The sequence below is a fragment of the Gymnoscopelus microlampas genome (genome assembly GCF_963454915.1).
Source record: "Gymnoscopelus microlampas genome assembly, chromosome: 21".
Taxonomy (NCBI): domain Eukaryota; kingdom Metazoa; phylum Chordata; class Actinopteri; order Myctophiformes; family Myctophidae; genus Gymnoscopelus; species Gymnoscopelus microlampas.
The window spans coordinates 17,999,681-18,019,705 of record NC_139958.1 but is presented as its reverse complement, the minus strand read 5'-3'; the positions used below and the strand labels follow the sequence as shown (position 1 = coordinate 18,019,705).

Sequence of the window (20,025 nt, the reverse complement as noted above, 5' to 3'; positions counted from 1 at the left end):
AAGACGTTGCGAGATTGTAGATCGGCTATTTTCGGCGGAGAGATTTGGCTTGAGGGGGAAAAGGGAGGGGCTCAAGTACAGAACCCTGGGGGACCCCTGTCAACAAGGTATATAGGGTTTAAGTGGTTGATCAGCTGGTCTAGGAGGAAGTCCCATCTCTGTGCCCAAAGCTGCATCAATCCTTGACTGCCACTCATATTATTACACTGTTGATTTAATTAGTAAATGCAATAATAATCTGGAAGCAAGTTAATTGGACAAATTTATTCAGGCTCCCTGACAGCTTTATGTATGTTTGATTAAATATTATAAGGTTTGTTTTTCTTATTTTGCATAATATACCTTTAAATCCTGAGCAAAGTGATCCAGCACACCATTAACGACTGTAATAAACTCTTTTTTTTTCTTAAGCCCCTGTTTATGATTTATCTTCATGAGCTGTGTCTTACCCACCGCCGTCTGGCCAGCTGACAAATAGCCGAGATGTAATTATTTGGGCAAAATCATAAATCTGTCCACTGAAGGTTACTTGATCTACAGAGAAAGTTGAAGAAAGGCCTAGTGCAAGTTAGCACACATACTAACCATTCTCAAGATCACGTAACCATTCTCAAGATCACGTAAGCACACAAACAGCCAGACAACACACACACATGCGCACACACACACACACACACACACACACACAAGTTTCCAGCTCTACCAAAATGTTAAGTGCAATGACACTTCCTTGAAAAGCTTCTATTTAGTATGACCTTCGAGATGTGTTCAACTCTAAAACAAATCGAAGGTAATCTTAAGAAGTTAAAAGACAGATGAAATACATGGCAACGTGTTTCGGTCTCAAGTGGCCTTCTTCAGAGCAATGATGATTTAAGCTCTTTGTTGACTTTCATCTGAATTTCTGTCTATTGATAAATAGTTTGAATGCACATATGAACTAGTGATTCTCAAACTTTACTTGGAGGAGGGGGGGTGGAGGGGGGTTCAGGGTGTTATAGCAGCAAAGAGTAAAATGGCACAATTAAAAAACTGACAACAATAAACAATGAATTAACTTACACCATACAACAATAGACTATCACTCACAAGCACACAACAAGCCGGCCCTCTGGCTAATTTGATTTTTTTTGCTTGTGCTTGTGAGTGATAGTCTATTGTTGTATTTTTTAAAAAGAGTGCTATCCAGTTCACAACCAGTGGTGGAAGAAGTACTCACACTTGAGTAAAAGTATCAATATATACCACAATGTAGAAATACTCTGTTACAAGGAAAAGGTCTGGTATTCAGAATTTGATGCCAGCATTGGCATCAAAATATACTTAAAGGACCAAAAGTAAAAGTACAGAATGTCCCATTTAAAGTTTTCAAAATGTATAAAAACCTTTTTGAAAATAGCAGATCTACAAGCTCACAACGCATCGCGATGCGACACACACACACACACACACACACACACACACACACACAGTATTGATACTTTTACTTAATATTACCAAAAACACATACATAGGCCTATAGCCCCAAATGTATACAGTACTATGGACTCTTGATGTGCCATCATGTCTACTCTATTCCACTGCGCTACACATTTTAAAACGCGTCACTTGTAAAAAAAAAAAAAAAACTAATCTAAATCATTTTTTTGGGAAACAAAGCTACAAGCTCACAACCCATCACGGCATGTTGTGAGCTTGTAGATCAGCAATTCTATTTTCTTTTTAGCCTAAAATGGCATGCCCAACATTGGGATGTCAGACTTAAAGTGATTAGCTATACTTTAGAAAACCTGGAGACTGGGAAGTTATCCACTGTATACTGGCAGGTGGCAGTCCTGAGACAGGCACTAAATGTGGCATCATGGTCCAAGTATATTCCATGTTTGGGATTTCAATAATTGGTTTTATCAGTACAGAGAGTGCTTCCATCCTACATTGCAGGAGCAAAAGGGCCACTGAGCTGCAAAGGTGCATATTAAACTTCATATGGTTATTACAGTATATAGACAGAGGGCACAGGAGGTGACAGGAAGTTCTACCAGCTAAACTAGTTTTAAAGATTATAGTGTCGTAGCTTTAATAGTTGCGGTTTCCATACGGTGAACATACTAAAACGTATGCAGATGGAACAATAGAAAAAGACTTGAGTGTCAAAACATAATGTACATGTACCGTACGTACAATGTACGGTATGTCCATGATGAGTGATTGGGCATGGCAGGATTAAGGAATGCAGTAAATTGAGAACGTATGCAGATGGCACAATAGAAAAAGACTTGAGTGTCAAAACATAATGTACATGTACCGTACATACTTGCCCTTCATGGAACACTCATCATGGACATACCGTACATTGTATGTTACATACAATGTACGGTACATTGTATGTTACATACAATGTACGGTATGTCCATGATGAGTGTTCCATGAAGGGCATGGCAGGATTAAGGAATGCAGTGTCACAATAGTTTGATGCAAAGGTGCCTACCTTTGATCCGAGGGGAGGAGGAGGAGGTCTGGTGGTGAGGCTGTGGATCAAGGGTTTCCATGGATTAATTTATGCTTGTTGACGGTTATTATAATTGGGTTGTTATTGTTATTATTGGACACTTTGAAATACTTTCTCTCAACTGACGAAAATTTGCTTTACTTGTCCAGTTCTGCCCTTCTTTGCCTTGGTAGCAATTAGCAAATAGCTCTTTCTGAACAGATGACATGTCATGTTTTTGCTCTTTTCCACTGAATTGACTCACATACTGTATGACGTAGGGACGCAGAGAGGGGGGTTTGGACATACTCAGTTCAATTGGGGGGAGGGATATCCCCCCCACTTTTGGGATGGAGAAAAAGGAAAAAGAAGAAACCTCCGACTTTTTTTGTACCAAATTAACCGAATTAACCAAATGAATGTAACAAAAACACCCCATAAAGTAACAAACCCGGTTAAAAAAAACGTTAATTTTCGCGGGGAACCCTTCGTTTCTAAAACGCTCTCTGCGTATGTGGTAGCCTACAGGTATCACGTACAATACCACAAGTCTCCTGCAACATATTAATGAGCATGTCATCCCGACACTTTATGAGTCACCAAAATTATTCAAACACATTTTTTAAGATTAGATTGAGAATATCAAAAAAAATAGACAATATTTTTCGTAAAATTTAAAAAAAAAAAGTGCCATGGACATAGACAAGTCTTGCCATGGACACAAGTAAAGTAAAGTAAAAAATACCTCAAAATTGTACTTAAGTACAGTACTGGAGTAAATGTACTTAGTTTACGCCACTGAATATCATATAAGTTGAGCTTTGTGAATCTGATGTGAGTCTTACTTTGAGAGTGTCTTCTCCTTTAACTCTGAAGATGTCGTAAATGCAGTGACTGCTACATTTTTACGACAAGGCGTATGTGATGTACGTTACGTACACACACACTACACAACCATGTAACACACCGGCTTGTTGCTATAGTGTTGCTCTGTTGTTCACGGATACAATGCAGCGAGTTAAACACATGAAAACAATACATACCTGTTTATGTAGCGTCTGGGAGGCTACATGCTAACATGTGATGCTAGCAGCAGCTGAATGGTGAAGGAAAGAGAGGAGCTCGTATACAGTCTTCGTGGTGAACATGGTAGGTCTATGTTTCATGGGGGGGGGGGGGGACCCTAATAGTTGTTCATAATGGTACAGTGGACCCCCAGTTTGATAAGCATTAAGCCACGGACCCCCATTTGATACCATTTTCTGTCTCTGCGACCCTCAATCTATGAAATCCTAACTCTGAGAGTGTTCAAAATGGAACCAAATGGACCCCCGTCAGGGTTTACAGTCCTGTGACTTCCTCAAAGACCCCAGTTTGAGATCCACTGTTATATTACATATGATATTTGAGGATGTAAGGCCTTAGCCTTGGATCAAGACGACGGTCATGTATATATTAATATGACAGTCTTGAATCAAGGCTAATAGGCCTGTTAGAGCTTTTGATTATGCATAGGAAGTTGCTGTTCTGTGTGATAAAGCCTACATTTTAATGCTGCACTCCGTAAGCTTCATCGTGTCCTACAAGGGATTTGAGAACCCATGATAGGTCTCCTCCTCCCGCGTGGGAGACCAAACTAAGTTCTGCCATGATACTTTGCTCATGCGCATGATGCGCTTCAGGCAGTACTACTTTCTTACCAGTAGGTTGTCTCAATGGAAGAGTGGGGAGACCACCTTCAACATGCTCTACCGTATAGATTGTTTACATTACATTTGTATTCATTACAATCAGTTCTGGATTGCAGCTTTAAAGGTGCCTGATTGAGTTTTTGTTAAAACATTTTTTTTGTAAAAAAACAAAACAAATGAAAGCTCTATATTCTGATTACTATAGATAGAGTGTTGATCAGTAACAGTGGTCTTCCTGTATCTCCAGTCCAGAAAGAAAACACATTTTCAGATGGCACACCAATTTCACAACCAATTTTTCAGCTTCAATTTTATAATGTTCCACTTCCAAATGTGTCCCATTTATTTTAATGTTTTGGTTGCATCACTTACAATTTCACTTGTTTATCCTGTATCCTGTATGAGTTCTCTCTCCTGATTGGGTACAATTGGTATCTAAACCTGAACATGTATTTTCTGTTTACTAAAGAGCTGGAGAGACGGGGAGACTGAGTGTCAAAACATAATGTACATGTACCGTACGTACAATGTACGGTATGTCCATGATGAGTGATTCATGAAGGGCATGGCAGGATTAAGGAATAATGCAGTGTCACAATAGTTTGCGACGTCACTGAACAAACACTTTATAACAATTATTATGGAATATAGAGCTATCTAACAGTCATTTATTTAAAACCGAAAAATATCACTAGATTATTTTTGTCTGTGAGCATGTGTGCACAATGAAAATAAATCATGTTTAAATAGAACAGTGACAAACAAAATGTGTCCTCTTCACAGAATGGTTTTGCAATCGGATTCCCACATCATCACCGACGAAACATCGCTAAGTGGACTTCCACGTAGCAAGACACAGTCAACACAACAGCAACATCACTCCACGACTGGGGAGGGCGGGGGGGGGGTCTCCTCTCAACGATCCCACCTAGCATCGCTCCACTAGCTAACGATGCTAACTCTCACCCTAGAAGCAAAAGCAGCAGCCGGGGACTTGACTCTCAGTGACGGGGACGGCGTGCTGCCGCTGCTGCTACTACTACGTGGGGCTCGAATAGCCCACTCATGCCTGTGATCCCCATCCCCCGGCGGGTGCGAAGCTTCCACGGCCCCCACACCACCTGCATGCACACGGCCTGCGGGTCGACGCACGCCAACCAGCTGGTGCGCACCAAGTACAACAACTTTGACCTGTACCTGCGCTCGCGCTGCATGTATGGCTTCCTGCGGTTCCTCCTCTACTTTGGTTGCAGCCTCCTGACCTCTCTGCTGTGGGTGACGCTCTCGGCTGTCTTCTGCCTGCAGTACATCAGTGTGCGTGTCCTCCTGCGCCTGCAGTACAAGCTGTCGGTCATCCTGTTGCTGTTAGGTCACCGGCGGCTTGACTTTGGGGTGCTCAATGACCTCTTCATCTACAGCATGCAGGTCACCATATTCCTGGTAGGGGGCCTGGGCTGGTGCTTCATGGTGTTTGTGGATATGTAGCACGAATGGGGGAAACGTTGATCACATAAGAGACAGTGTACTTTGTAGATGCTCTATCTACTCAACGCTGCAACCCAAGCACAAGTTTGCAAAACAAACGTTGCCATTTTACATTTCTGCAAAGTGCAAATCACAGTTACGTCGATTTGTCAAGGCAGGCGTGCCGTCGGCAGCGGACGCGAGCAGTGCGAGTGGCCGCCGTTAGCAGGTGCCCGTGCCTAGTAATGGCCGTGTTGACAACTCAGTGCTGTATGAGTATGGGAATCAGTTATAATCTACTTTGACCTTTGCACACAATAGTACTTGACTTGGAAATGGACATGGTCCGCATCTGGAAACGTTGGTATGCAAAAAGAAGTGTGTTTTGGGGGTTCAGAGACGACAACATTCAACTTACGGTATCTGGTAGTTTGCAGAAACGTGCAATGACAACGTTTTCTCTTGCGACCAGGCTCATCCACTGTATCCAAAATCTTCAGAATTGTGTGACTTTGTACAGTAGGGACAGAATCTACCTTTTCATTACTCTGCTTTGTACCCCTCTTTCTACTCATCAGAATGTCCCAAGAAATATAGTTGGGAAATCTTACAGGCAAAATCCAGTCCAAATTTATGTTTTGGGACCACCATATTTAGTATCCCATTAGTCCTGTAGTATTCAGATGGTTAATGAACACATTATCAAATAGACGGGTTGCAACTTGCAAGTAATTTTTCCCATGCCATTGTGGATGAACATGCATACATTTAGATGTTAAATAAAAAAAACAATTTGGTAAATTTGTGAAATCAAAATGTCCTATTAGGGGCTATGTCCACAGAAAGCATTTTTTGAGCTTCCAGCGCCTTTCTGTCATGCGTTTCTATGGTAAAAAAAAAGACGCAATGCAGGGCTCCTCCTCTCACCACCAAGCATCGCGTTTCAGCGCTCTTGGCGTCTAGCGTCTTTTTGGCGGAGCGCCCTGGGTGCTTCAAGAAGAAAATAGTTCAACTTTTTGAAAAGAGCGCTGCTCATCAATGTCACTTAGTTTTTATATATGTTCGAACATTGATTGCGCGCATCAATAAACGCTCTGTGCACTTCAGTAAGAAGTGCTCTGTCTGGACATGATATCCAAAGCGCTCCTCGCTAAAAAAAAAAAACGCTTTCTGTGGACATAGCCCCTTAGGGCATTGGTTCTCAAAGTGGGGTCTGGGGACCCCCAGGGGTCCTTGGGGGGGTTCCAGGGGGTCCCCAGCAAAATGTGTTAATATAGCATCACAATAAATTTGACCACTTTAACATTTTATACTTTGGCTATTCAAAAATAGCAGATATACAAGCTCATAGTGCGGCACCGACAGTGTTAATGCCCAAGTCATACTCCATCATATGGCAAAAGCAAAGCAAAGTAAAGTTTGTTGTTTACCCAGGGTGTCGGACTAAGTACGAAACTTGTTTCCAGCCGGACCCTGCATGGAAGCCTTGCTCAAGGGCTATTCAGCGGTGATTCATGATTGATGTGATGAATTGGGGAATCGAACTAGGGACCTTCCGGTATCAAGGCCGCCCCTCTAACCACTAGGCCACCGTGTATAGATCACGCTTAATAAGTGCTTAGTTTGGAACCGGTGCAGTGAGTCGTGTGTAACTTGTTTCCTCATTCATTCAGAGCAGTTACCTTTGTCCTTTCTGAGAATTTGACTTAAATGGTTTTAACAGTATGTTGTACAGTTGTGTTTCCTTCTCCACTGAACCATTGTTCAGTCCACTGAACCATTGTTCAGTGGAGTGACATCTATGACATCTATGAGCAGTCACATCTAATGAGCTTGTAGATCTGCTATTTTTTTTAAATCGTGAAAATCTTTGCAAACCTTCGAATATGTATATTTTTTTAAAGCAAACATTTGTAACTCAAATCTTTGCTTCTGGGGGTCCCTGGAACTAAACATATGATATTGGGTGGTCCTTGACATGAAAATGAGTTTGAGAACCACTGCATCAGGGTGTATCAAGTAGGCCATTCACATACGGTATGTTTTGGTTACAATGTAAGCCTGCATAGCACTCACAGGAGGCTAGGCACTGAATCCTGGCAACTCGGATCCTCTCCCCTCCTCTTCTGTCCACTGTCCAAATCGGTCTTAACAATTCAATCCCTCTTCGTCATTAGACCTGCTGATCTGTTTCTGTTCCTTCCTTGGCTGTCCTGACCTCTGTACCCGCTAACCCCGTATTTCAGTGATAGTACCTACCTGTACCTACTCGGTGACAGGAAATTAAATCCTATTGTAATAGTGATATGTTGCCTGTTATTGGACCTCGGTCAATTGACTTGAATGACTTCTCTAAATAATGATGAATGCACGGACTCTACGTTCCCTCCATTTTTAAGGCATTTTAAGTTTGTTCTTTCTGTCTGTCTCTTTCTTTCTGTTTCTCTTTCTTTCTTTCTCTCTCTTTCTTTCTGACTGTCTCAAGGGCACTCATGGAGTTTTGTTTCCTCAACTGCTATTCCACTGGCTCCCAGTAATTTGTCCCCTACTGTACTCGTAGTCATATCCATGCCAAAGTCTGTTGTTATATCTGTCTGTGGAGAAAGAAAATCTGCATGAGCCTTCTCTGACGATAGGATCGAACATTAGAAGTCCTGTCAGATTGTCCAAAAGGATTGTTTATACTGTTCACAAAGTATTAAAAAAAGGTGTGATTGGATTATATCTTATGTTGGTTGCAATACTAAATGTTTTATATATCCCAAATATTTTATTAGGAGGGTGCCAGTAGGCATACAATAAAGGACAACTGTGCAAGGTGGATCATTCTTAATCTGTTAAAAAAAGAAAACTGACATTATGACGATTATAACACCGACTTGCATTATGACTGTGTCATGCAAGACGGTAATATGTGCCAAAATAAACAACAGTTGGTGTGCTACAGTGTTAAGAGTGCCATGTTGGCCAAGTTGAGGCAAGCCTTATGTGAGACAACGCAATACACCAGAATGACGTGATGTCATTTGTGTTTGATGGATGAATTGACCAAGTAAGTGAGGTAAAATGTTTAGGTTATAATTTAAAAAGCAATTATAATAATGGGGGGAAAAGTGATTCTATATATTCTATTAGTGGCATTGGAAAGTTAATAAATCAGTTGGAAACAAAATAGTTCTGTGTGTGTGTATGTACGTACCGTACGTGCAGCATAAAACATACATTAACCACTTTAGCCCTATTTTATACCTAGGCTATTTGAAAATAGCCGATCTACAAGGTCACAACGCGTCGCATCGCGACGCATTGTGAGCTTGTAGTTCTGCTATTTTCAAATATTTTAGTACTTTTACATTTGGTACTTATGTACATTTTGATGCCAATACTTTTGTACTTTTACTCAAATATTTTTTTATTCTGGACTTGTAACAGAGTATTTCTAGATTGCAGTATTGGTACTTTTACTTAAGTAAAGAATTTGAGTACTTTTTCCACTGCGTACGTGTATGCATGTGTGTACACACATACACACACACACAAACACGTCTGTACGTGCGTGAACGTATGTTTAAATATTGATCTGGTAACACTTGACATGCCTCAACCCATTGTCATAAGACTATGCACCGGTTGTAACGGAGTGGTTACTTTTGGGTCAAGTGATCCATTAGTTGCACTTCACACGGTCCCAGAACCCCTCTCTCTCTCTCTCTCTCTCTCTCTCTCTCTCTCTCTCTCTCTCTGACAGGCGGCTCTGTTTGGCTTCCCTCAGCATACAATGAGCAACCACAACCAGACACCTCCCTCCCCTGCCAACCATAACAATGGCACTGGCTGTGTCCCAATCACCTTATATAGCCTCCTGCTCACATGGCCTTAAAGTGGGGCCTACATGATCTTAGAAGGACACGAGAAAAAGTTAACCCGTTCAATCCGGGAACGCATCTCTTGTGTCATTTTAAGATTTCTTTGGGCTATTCAAAAATAGCAGATATACAAGCTCACCGAGTGCCGCGCTATGAGCTTGTATATCTGCTATTTTTGAAAAATCGTGAGAATGTGTGCAAATCTTTGAATATATATATTTTTAAAGCAAACATTTTTAACTTGAATCTTTGCTTCTGGGGGTCCCTGGAACAACATATTTTGAGATGGGGTCAAATACATATTATTTTGGGTGGTCTTTGACATGAAAATCAGTGGAGCACCACTGATATTATAGCAACGTAAGTTATTCAGAAAAGTGTTAGGATTCAGAAGACATTTGTAAAATCCCCCAAAAGCAAACTATATATTCAAATATTTATTTTCCTGGATTTTTCAAAAATAGCAGATCTACAAGCTCATAGCACGGCACTCGGTGCCGCGCTATGAGCTTGTATATCTGCTATTTTTGAATAGCCAAAGTAATAAAATAATGGTTAAAGTGGTTCAAATCTAAAATGACACCGATGCGTTCCCGGTCTTAATGGCTTAATGTACCAACATAGAATCCTGGCCAAGCCAGGACTCGTCCTGTATACGCCGTGAAATCGTCGGTGTTCATTTAACTGAGACAGGGTAAACACGGACCTTTGCAGGTCCCTCTGGGTCCATGATTACACTCGGCGTTAGATCAACACTGCTGATTTATTGTGCATTAGTAGCCATAGAGGGAAAGTGAGGACATGGTGTAATAGTTTGCACTCATTCTCCACCTTCCATGATAATGTCGGTTATGAGTATCGCCCCAGGGCAATAGTTTGCTGTATGCGGTTTTTTGGCAATTAATGTTTTTCATCTTCCCTTTTTAACCACATGAACCCTAGCATTCAACGCTACTGTGTTGTGAGCTTGTAGATCCGCTATTTTTATTACGCTATTTGATGTACAACAAAGTGGTAAAGTGGTTGTTAAACTTTAATCTGCTGATACACAGTGGTGTAAAGTAACAAAGTACATTTACTCAAGTACTGTACTTACGTAAAATCTTTAGGTCTTTTTTACTTTACTGGAGTATTTCCAATTTTCAGGACTTTAACTTCTACTCCGCTACATCTCGGAGGAAAATATTGTACATTTACAAATATTGTACTGAACTTTAACCACCTCAGCCCTATATACATTTCGGCCATTTGAAAATAGCCGATCTACAAGCTCACAATGCGTTGCGATGCGACACATTGTGAGCTTGTAGATCTGCTATTTTCAAGATAGATATAGAAGTTAGATATTATACACTTGAAAACTTGTGAAATGGGACATTCTGCATAATGAGTACTTTCTATGGCACTATTCCTTTGGCACTTTGAGTACATTTCGAAACCAATACTTTATATTTTTACTCAAGTACATTTTGAATTCTGGACTTTTACTTGTAACAGAGTACTTCTACATTGCAGTAATGATACTTTTACTTAAGTAAAAAATGTAGTACTTTTTCCACCACTGCTAATACAAGTAAACACCTTGAAAGGGGGCAGAGAGATGTCAGGGTTGTTGAGCCTAAAAAACACACACACAGACACACCCCCATTACGTTGAATCCTGGTAGGTGGCCTGCCCTCCCCTGACTGAGACATGCTCAAGGCTGGCAGCAGCAGGGCCCTGAGGCTGTGCGAATGGCTGTAACAATATCCCATTGTTCTCAAAGGATCAACACATCATATGCCTCATACCAGTCACATTTGACAGCCCAGTAGGACCAGAGGTGAATTGGAAGAACTTGAACTGACATGTAATAACAGTTCAACGCAGGTATTTTGTCGAACACGGTTAACACACCGCTGCTTTTTCTGTCTTTTTTGTTTGGAGAAAGTTTACTTATGAAAGGTGAAAAAGGTTACCCATTGCTAACTCGTGTGTATCTTATTTGTAAATTGTTATTTGAAAGCTATGCATGTTTAAAGGGCTCTATGGTTTTATTTCAGTCTGTCATTCATTCAGCCATGTCCTGCCCACCTCTTTTATTGCAGATAATGTGACAGAATACTCAGTGGTGTGAAAACAAGTAAACAAGTGATTTGTATATGTGAGGACCAGCAGAGAGTGAATTATTTCACTTTTACATTTCTGTTATTAGTCCCTTTACTGGGTGTGTTTCATACACCAGTGGTTCTCAAAATGGGATCTGGGACCCCCAGGGGTCCTTGGGGTTCCAGAGTAGTTCATATAAGCATCACAATCTTTTTAAACACTTTATCCATTTATATGTGTTGGCTATTAAAAAATAGCAAATATAATATCAAACGTACATTTTACATAAATCTTCTCTTCTTCTGAGGTCCCTGGCACAAAACCTTTTCAGATGGGGGTCTGCGGCCAAATACATATCAATTTGGGAGTAGAAGTAAAAGTATTGCAAATTGGAAATACTTGATAAAGTACAAAATATAGTAACTCAAAATTGTACTAAAGTAAAGTACAGTACTTGAGTACATGTACTTAGTACTTAGTTTACACCACTGGTCATAGGTTACATTTATATGATGACATAGTTGGCTTCCACACAGGTTCTGTAGGTCGTTCTCCTTGCACCACTGGAACTTCTCTTTTGTAAGGCTCTGATGAGCCCAAAAGTGGTGCAGAAGAGTGTTCCTATATACAGCATAGTGCTGTTTGTGTAATTCATTGTAGCCTAGCAACTACAGCAGTATTCATTTAGCATCCGAAATAGATAATTTAACCTTTTTTTTCTTCTTCTAGGGCAGGCTATTTTCTTTATTGCTGTGCTTTAGTAGCCTATAGCTTATTTTCAAAAGAATAGCCTGCCATTATAGGGAAACGTATGCTTGAATAAGACTAATGTAACCTATAGTATTACAAATGTTTATCTTACTTACTTTAGCTGAAAACAGCAGATCGACAAGCTCACAACATGAAGCAATTTTCAGCGAAAGCTTAATAACAGAAAAACAGAAAATACACTAGTATTGAGCCCTGAGGGACTCCGGTTACCCATATGGGGCTATAAGTGGTTACATATGTAAAATTAACAAATAAATGATTTAAAGGTCCAAAGCAACAAGGTTCTGTATCCTATCCTAGCCTAACAGTGGTGTAAAGTAACTAAGTACATTTAATCAGCTACTGTAGCCTACTTAAGTACACTTTTGAGGATTTTTTACTTTACTGGATGGAGTATTTCCAATTTTCAGTAGCCTACTTTTACTTCTTCTCCACTACATCTCAAAGGCAAATAATGTACTTTTAGTCCACAACAATTATTTGAAAACTTTAGTTACAAGTTACTTTGCAGATATAAATCATTATATTATAAAACATACATGCACTTTAGCCCTATTTTTTTTTACATATTTGAAAATAGCCGATCTACAAAATACATTGTGAGCTTGTATATCTGCTATTTTCAAACATTTTAGTACTTTTACTTTTGGTACTTTAAGTATATTTTGATGCCAACACTTTTGAACTTTTACTCAAGTAACATTTTGAGCACAGGCCTTACATGTAGCAGAGTATTTTTTATATTGTGGTATTGCTACTTTTACTCAAGTAAAATATCTGAGTACTCCACCACTTGGTCTATATCAAGGTTCTTCAACAGGGGGTCCGGGACCCCTAGGGGGCCCTCAGAGTTACTACAGGGGGTCCGCCAAATCTTTGTGTGAAATGATTTTTTTTTTACCTTAACCACTTGAACCCTAACATCCCTTTTTCTGAGGAAAACTTTAGCCAAAAAATAGCAGAGCTGCGAGGCGTTGTGAGCTTGTAGATCTGCTATTTTTTGGCAAAGAGGCTTGGTGTAGAGCGAAAAAAGAGCAGACCAAGTAAACCAAAAAAGTTTAATCTGAAACACAATTTTATACAATATAGAGGGGGTCCCTGCTTTATCTCTCTCTCAGCTAGGGGGTCCTTGGCCTGAAAAGGTTGAAGACCTCTTGGTCTATATAATAGTGAAACCAGTAGGGAGGTGAATGTGGGTTAGACTCAGAGAACACCATGGCTTTCAGTAAAGAAAAGTTGACTTGAGGTCATCATGACAGGCAGTTTAGTGCTCATAATTTAGGAGAGTGGCACACATGCGCATCATGTAGCCTAAACTGTCATCACACGAGGCCACGTGAGGTGACCACACACATGTCAATCTGCTTTAATGCTGCTGGCCTATTTATAGTGGCCCGCGCGAATTCTGCTTCCATGTCACCCTTTCATAACATTTTGAATACATCTTGTCTCCCCCAGTGTGTGTGTGTGTGTGTGTGTGTGTGTGTGTGTGTGTGTGTGTGTGTGTGTGTGTGTGTGTGTGTGTGTGTGTGTGTGCGTGCGGCAATACCGTGCACACCCTTTTAAAGCTGCAATCCGGAACGTAATTTAATGAATAAAACGTTATTTTCACCAGCTCTTCTGACTGTAGCTACGTTAAAGGAGGAGTTCACCCAAAAAATGACTTATTTTCTATCAATTGCACACCCCATGAAGCCTTGAATCCATGGATTTATTTTTGTTTTTGTGGCATTCCTAAGCCAATAATTTGATTCCCGTCTCCTACCGGCTAATGTATCCGGTAGGAGACACAAAGTAGATTATTTGTGTCTCCTACCGGATACACACCCGCACCCGGTCATCAAATTATTGGCTTAGGAATGCCAAAAACAAAAATAAATCCATGAATTCAAGGCTTCATGGGGGGTGTGCAATTGATAGAAAATAAGTCATTTTTTGGGTGAACTCCTCCTTTAATACGATATAACTCTAAATTGGGCATTGGTTGCAGGTGGGCTCAGCATCTCCCCTACACTTCCATGAGACATTTTTTTTAGACCCCGGTGGTTGAGATAAGTAGCACTGCCTGAAGCTCAGAAGCGCAATTAAATGTCTCCCTCGTGGACAAGCCGAGACTGCCTGCGGCCTGCCTGTCTCGTGGGCTGAGCGGTGGTGGTCTCTCGTGATGCGGGGCTGTCTGTGACTTGTCTGTGGGAGTTCACAGTGGGTCGGACACGCCACGGCCACCTTCGAATCCCGGGCGGGTAGGACATGATAAAAAGTTCCGGATGTTCAGCTTTAAGATCGATGCAGAGCAGAGAGTGCATCGAGTTCATGTGACAGTAATAAAGGTGCATAATTCAGCATATACCGTAGCTACTACAGCACACACACACACACACACACACACGTACAGTGCAGTGCTGCTGAAAGTAGACCGCATGCACATTGGGCGCGTACGTGCACTACTAGGCTACCGTAGACTGTACGGTAATCAAGTCTCGCCCCAAAGCACGCTCGCCCCCATTTTTTTTTTCGCAGACCGCTGGCCCCCAGTTTTACTGAGGATAAGGCGGTTAGAAATAAGTTAAGGGTTTAGGAATAAGGTTAGGTTTAGGCATAGTTTACTGAGGTTAGGTTTAGGCATAGTTTAATGAGGTTAAGTTTAGGAATAAGGTTAGGTTTAGGCAGGGTTGAGCTGTAGGGGGTACGGGCGGGTACGGCGTACCGTTAGTTCTGAGACTGTGGGGGCTGGGGGCTCGCGCGTGCTCCACATGCACTCACCGTCAGCGGTGGTCGTTAACACCTTAAAGTTTAAACAATAGCCTCTGAAGGTTCGCGCCGTCAGTGGCGAGCCGTTCTCAATAGCGTCTACCTGGCTGCTTTGCATAACATTGGGCTACTCGAGAAAAGACACGGACTTGAATTGAATGTGTTACATTCCTCTCACAATGAGAGACAACAGTCTCTGCACTGCAGAGTGTGAAGGGATCACTTAGCAGAGGACCCTGTTCTCTGAGACAAGACAAAGACAAGTTGTCTGATTATTTTAACTGCTTATGTGTGGGTGAGTCTATGTAAAGGGCTTTTATATAAAACTAAAAGGAAAATAAAATAATTGATTAATTGAAACAAAAATAAAAACAACAAATTAACAATGCAACAAAATAATAAGAAATATAAATACATTAATAATCACATGTTGAATACAGTATTAGTAAGTGGCTATGTGCACATGCCTGTGCACGTGACGTCATAAAATACAGTACCCTTAGTTCAAAAATCCACAGCTCACCACTGGGTTTAGGCATAGCTTACTGAGGTTAAGTTTGGGAATAAGGTTAGGTTTATAGTTTACTGAGGTTAAGTTTAGGAATAAGGTTAGGTTTAGGCATAGTATACTGAGGTTAAGTTTAGGAATAGGGTTAGGTTTAGGCATAGTATACTGAGTTTAGTTTAGGAGTACCAGGTGGCGACCGTTCCGAAGTCGCCGGATTTGCCCCGGGGCGACTGTGTTTTGGGGCGAACGTTTTGGTATTCGACTGCACACACACTACACCACACCACACCGTACAGTATAATGACGTTGCTGGCATTTCATCCAAAAATGTCTGTGTCTTTAAAAAAAAAGTCTTTTTAGTGAATGCCATGGCGAATGATGTCAGGCTGCGCGCACTTCATATACTGTTCATGTGAGAGCGGCGTTCACTTCCTGCACGGAGAGAGAGAGAGAGAGAGAGAGAGAGAGAGTGGTAGAGACTAGAGAGAGCGAAAGAGTGGTAGAGAGAGATTGATAGAGAGCGAGAGAGAGAGAGAGCGAGAGAGAGAGAGAGAGAGAGAGAGAGAGAGAGAGAGAGAGAGAGAGAGAGAGAGAGAGAGAGAGGGGGGGACAGTGATGATGGGGACGAGTGACCAAGCCGTAGTGACAGAGTGACCAAAAACGAGGTGGTTAAACCAGGGCCTGGACTACATACTGTACTAGGCGGAACCTGCAAACTTTACTACAGCAGTAGATCTGAAACCGCGTACCGCAGATCTATAAGCCCTCTATACCTCATCCCCACCGTGCCAACTGACAGCCGCATTTTATGGAGGAGCAACATATCGGGTAAATATCACGTTATATCCCTCTCTCTCTCTCTCTCTCTGGCTTTACACACATGCTACAACTCCGGGAGTGTACTAAACGTAACCAAATGGACCGTAATATACGGGAGTATCCGACACGATGTAATGTAGCCGGTCCATTTGGTTACATTACATCGTGCCGGATACACTCCCGGAGTTAGTTGATAAGGATACAATGTTGCCTTTATATCGATACAGTGTCTGGTGGTTTGTTGTGTGTGACGCATATAGGGTTTAGATTTGACTGTTTTCTTCCTTTTTATATGATCCATATAACGTTTACAATTGAGCCTGATCGTCCTTCTGCCCCCCGATATAATGTGCTGACTGTACATTGTGACTGGTCAATGTGGGTTCGAAACAGTTCAACTATTAGGGTGTCCGTTTTAACTTTTAAGCCTGTATTTGTGGAGTGATTTTTAATGAAATGTTAATAATGTTATATGTCCAGGATGTAGCCTTATATATTCCTCACAAACTGTATCTCGTGGCTAAAATATAGACTAGGCTATAGGCTACGTGATAGCGATTTGAATCATGATTGTAGTCGATGACGATCGTAAACCTATATTATGTCCATCAACTAATGGTCACTTTTAGATAGCTTTAGCCGTGCTGTTATCAAGCCTTACAGTTTGTTTCAATGGAATGAATGGAGAAAGTGACATGACATTATTATCGGTCGTTGCGTCACGATTAACTTATAAAAAAAAGAAACTCTCTCTCTCCACCCATAAGCATAGGCTATGTGTAGCCTAGCTGTTTGGCATTTTATATGTATGTATGCTTCATTATAGTGTCTGCACAATCAATCAAAAGAATACTAAAGATAGAGTAAATAGATGCTATGATTGATGTTATGGAGCAATTGTTCTCAAACTTTAAAATGTCAAGGTCTCCCCTTAACTCTGACAGTGTACAAATGGAACCAAATGGACCCTTTCGGGTCCATTTGGTTCCATTTGGTTCCATTTGCACACTGAGAGTGACAGACTTTTAAGGGTCCATTTAGAACACCCCCTAAACTTTAAAGGAACCCTGAGAGAGAGTTCCAGGAATCCACTTTTGAGAAACCCACTGTCACAGAGCATCAAGCATTCAGTGTCAATATTTATATTCAACCCTAGAATTAGCTTGGGCTGTCACAGTCTATTTGAGTTATGATGCTAGTGCAAGTTTATTAAATACACATAATATAGTGTTGCTGCATGGCCACTCATATTGTTGCATTCCCATCTCACATGACATGCAACTGTGTAAGCTGCCACAACTAGGCTAAGTTGTAAAAACAAAACAAAAAACAAACAAAAAAGTTATAAAACAGTTGAGTGCCTTAATGCCACTATAAAGTTAAAGGGGGGAGAAAAAAAACTAAATAATGTCTGCAACCACAATCACCAAATAAAAGAGTTAACCTTTATTTCAGTAGCAGCTGTGCATTAGCATTGAGCTGAAAGTCTTGATCACAACCCACTACTGTTGTTCAAAGCTTTCTATTGGCTGTCTGTTTGTGGAGCGCTTTACCTCGCATGAACCCTGACATCTGACTCTACTGCACAATGGCTTTTCTCCTGCAGTGTGTGTGAGTGCGCGTGTGTAGTGTGTGTGTGTGTGTGTGTGTGTGTGTAGTGTGTACACGTGTGTACATGTGTGTGTACATGTGTACAGTGTGCGGCTAGACAGCGTGTAGCTTGTGGCAATTTCTTCATTTCCTGTCAGTTCCTTCTCTCCCTTACTCACTCTCTCTCCCTCGCTGCTTTGGTTACTGGAGTTTACCATACCTCTTCACCACTTCTCTTGTGTCATGTATTTCCTTTCAAGATGGCTATCAAAAAGCCTTCTTTTCTTGGTTGTATAGAAGTCCACATTTCATTATTGCCATGTGGGCATACAGCAGCCATCTTCCTCCTACTTCCTATAATGTCCCAGAGTGTGTAGTGGTGGAAAAAGTACTCACATTTTTTACTTAAGTACAAGTAGAAATATTATGTTACAAGTAAAATTCCAGAATTCAAAATTAAAAGTACAAAAGTATTAAAATGTACTTACATTTTGAAAAGTAGAAAGTACTCATTATGCAGAATGTCCCATTTCACAATTTTTCAAATGTATACAAATCTTTTGAAAATAGCAGATCTACAACATTGTGAGCTTGTAGATCGGCTATTTTCAAATGGCCGAAATATATATAGGGGCTGAAGAGGTAAATGTATGTTTTGTAATAATAATCAAAATCTACAAAGTAACTAGTAGGTTTTCAAATAATTGTAGTGGAGTAAAAGTACAATATTTGCCTCTGAGAAGCAGTAAAAGTAAAAGTATTGAAAATGGGAAATACTCCAGTAAAGTAAAAATTCCTCAAAAGTGTACTTAAGTACAGTACTTGAGTAAATGTATTTAGTTACTTTACACCACTGTGTGTAACACTACAGAATGTGTATAAGGTATAAATGCCTCTGATCCTTCCATTCTCATAACCCATAACAGTTATCAAATATGCTGGATGACGCAAAGTAGGCCAACAGCTCCAAACCCTACAGCATAGGATTAGGATAGGATACCTATAGAATAACACTTACACCCTATACCCTATACTTTGCTGACTGCAGTCCCCCAGGGGTCTAATACTTGGTCCCCTCCTTTTTCCCTCTACAGTACACCAAGCTTGTAGATCGACTATTTATTTGTAGATCGACATTGTGAAATGGGACATTCTGCATAATGAGTACTTTCTACTTTTCGTACTTTAAGTCCATTTTGATACCAATACTTTTGTACCCTTTACTCAAGTCAATTTTGAATTCCGGACTTTTACTTGTAATTGAGTATTTCTACATTGCAGTATTGATACTTGTACTTAAGTAAAAAAAAAAAAGAGTACTTTTTCTTATACGTAGATCGACAATTTTTTGCTGAATGTTCACCTATTATGACATGTCCAGAATAGGGAGGCGCTAGGGCTCTTGAGGTTAATCCCCCCCATGGGTGGAAATTCAGATATGTAGTAGCACTAGCTGTATGTAAATCTAGTTTGTACCTTTATGAGTTGTACTGTGAACGATTAAAGTATAGCCTTAAGTTCACTGTTTCGTTCAGAAAAGTCCCCCCCCTCTCCCTCCCCTCCCTTTCAGATTTGAATTGAAGTGTGTGTGTGTGAGTCTCTTTTGTGCTCCATCTGCATAAAGTCTCAGCTTTCCTCATCTCAAAATAACATGGATGAAAAGATCAGGGTGGAATTGTTCACGCTTCTTTTGAGTCGACAGAACAATCTGAAACCATAGGTGTGTGTGTGTGTGTGTGTGTGTGTGTGTGTGTGTGTGTGTGTGTGTGTGTGTGTGTGTGTGTGTGTGTGTGTGTGTGTGTGTGTGTGTGAGTGTGTGAGTGAGACACACACTGTATGTGTGTGTGTGTGTGTGTGTGTGTGTGAGTGTGTGAGTGAGACACACACTGTGTGTGTGTGTGTGTGTGTGTGTGTGTGTGTGTGTGTGTGTGTGTGTGTGTGTGTGTGCGTGTGCGTGTGCGTGTGTGTGTGTGCGTGTGCATGTATGT

General features: G+C 40.9%; 2 protein-coding genes across 3 annotated transcripts in view; both read left to right on the top strand.

The window, feature by feature from the left end:
* Positions 1 to 3,434: 3,434 nt before the first annotated feature.
* tmem250 (transmembrane protein 250) lies at positions 3,435 to 8,760 on the top strand. Its single transcript, XM_084046165.1, has 2 exons — positions 3,435 to 3,637; positions 4,963 to 8,760. Exon 2 carries the CDS (start codon positions 5,245 to 5,247, stop codon positions 5,662 to 5,664), a length of 420 nt encoding a protein of 139 aa, XP_083902291.1. The 5' UTR covers positions 3,435 to 3,637; positions 4,963 to 5,244; the 3' UTR covers positions 5,665 to 8,760.
* The window catches only part of nacc2 (NACC family member 2), a gene marked incomplete at its 3' end in the record, with an annotated part of 66,691 nt that continues 52,157 nt past the window's right edge, over positions 5,492 to 20,025 (top strand). Inside the window, exon 1 of one of the 2 annotated variants that reach the window (XM_084046162.1) lies at positions 5,492 to 5,619. Of the gene's footprint in view, positions 5,620 to 16,197; positions 16,457 to 20,025 lie in introns of those variants that run through there. The other variant, XM_084046160.1, reaches the window with a different exon arrangement.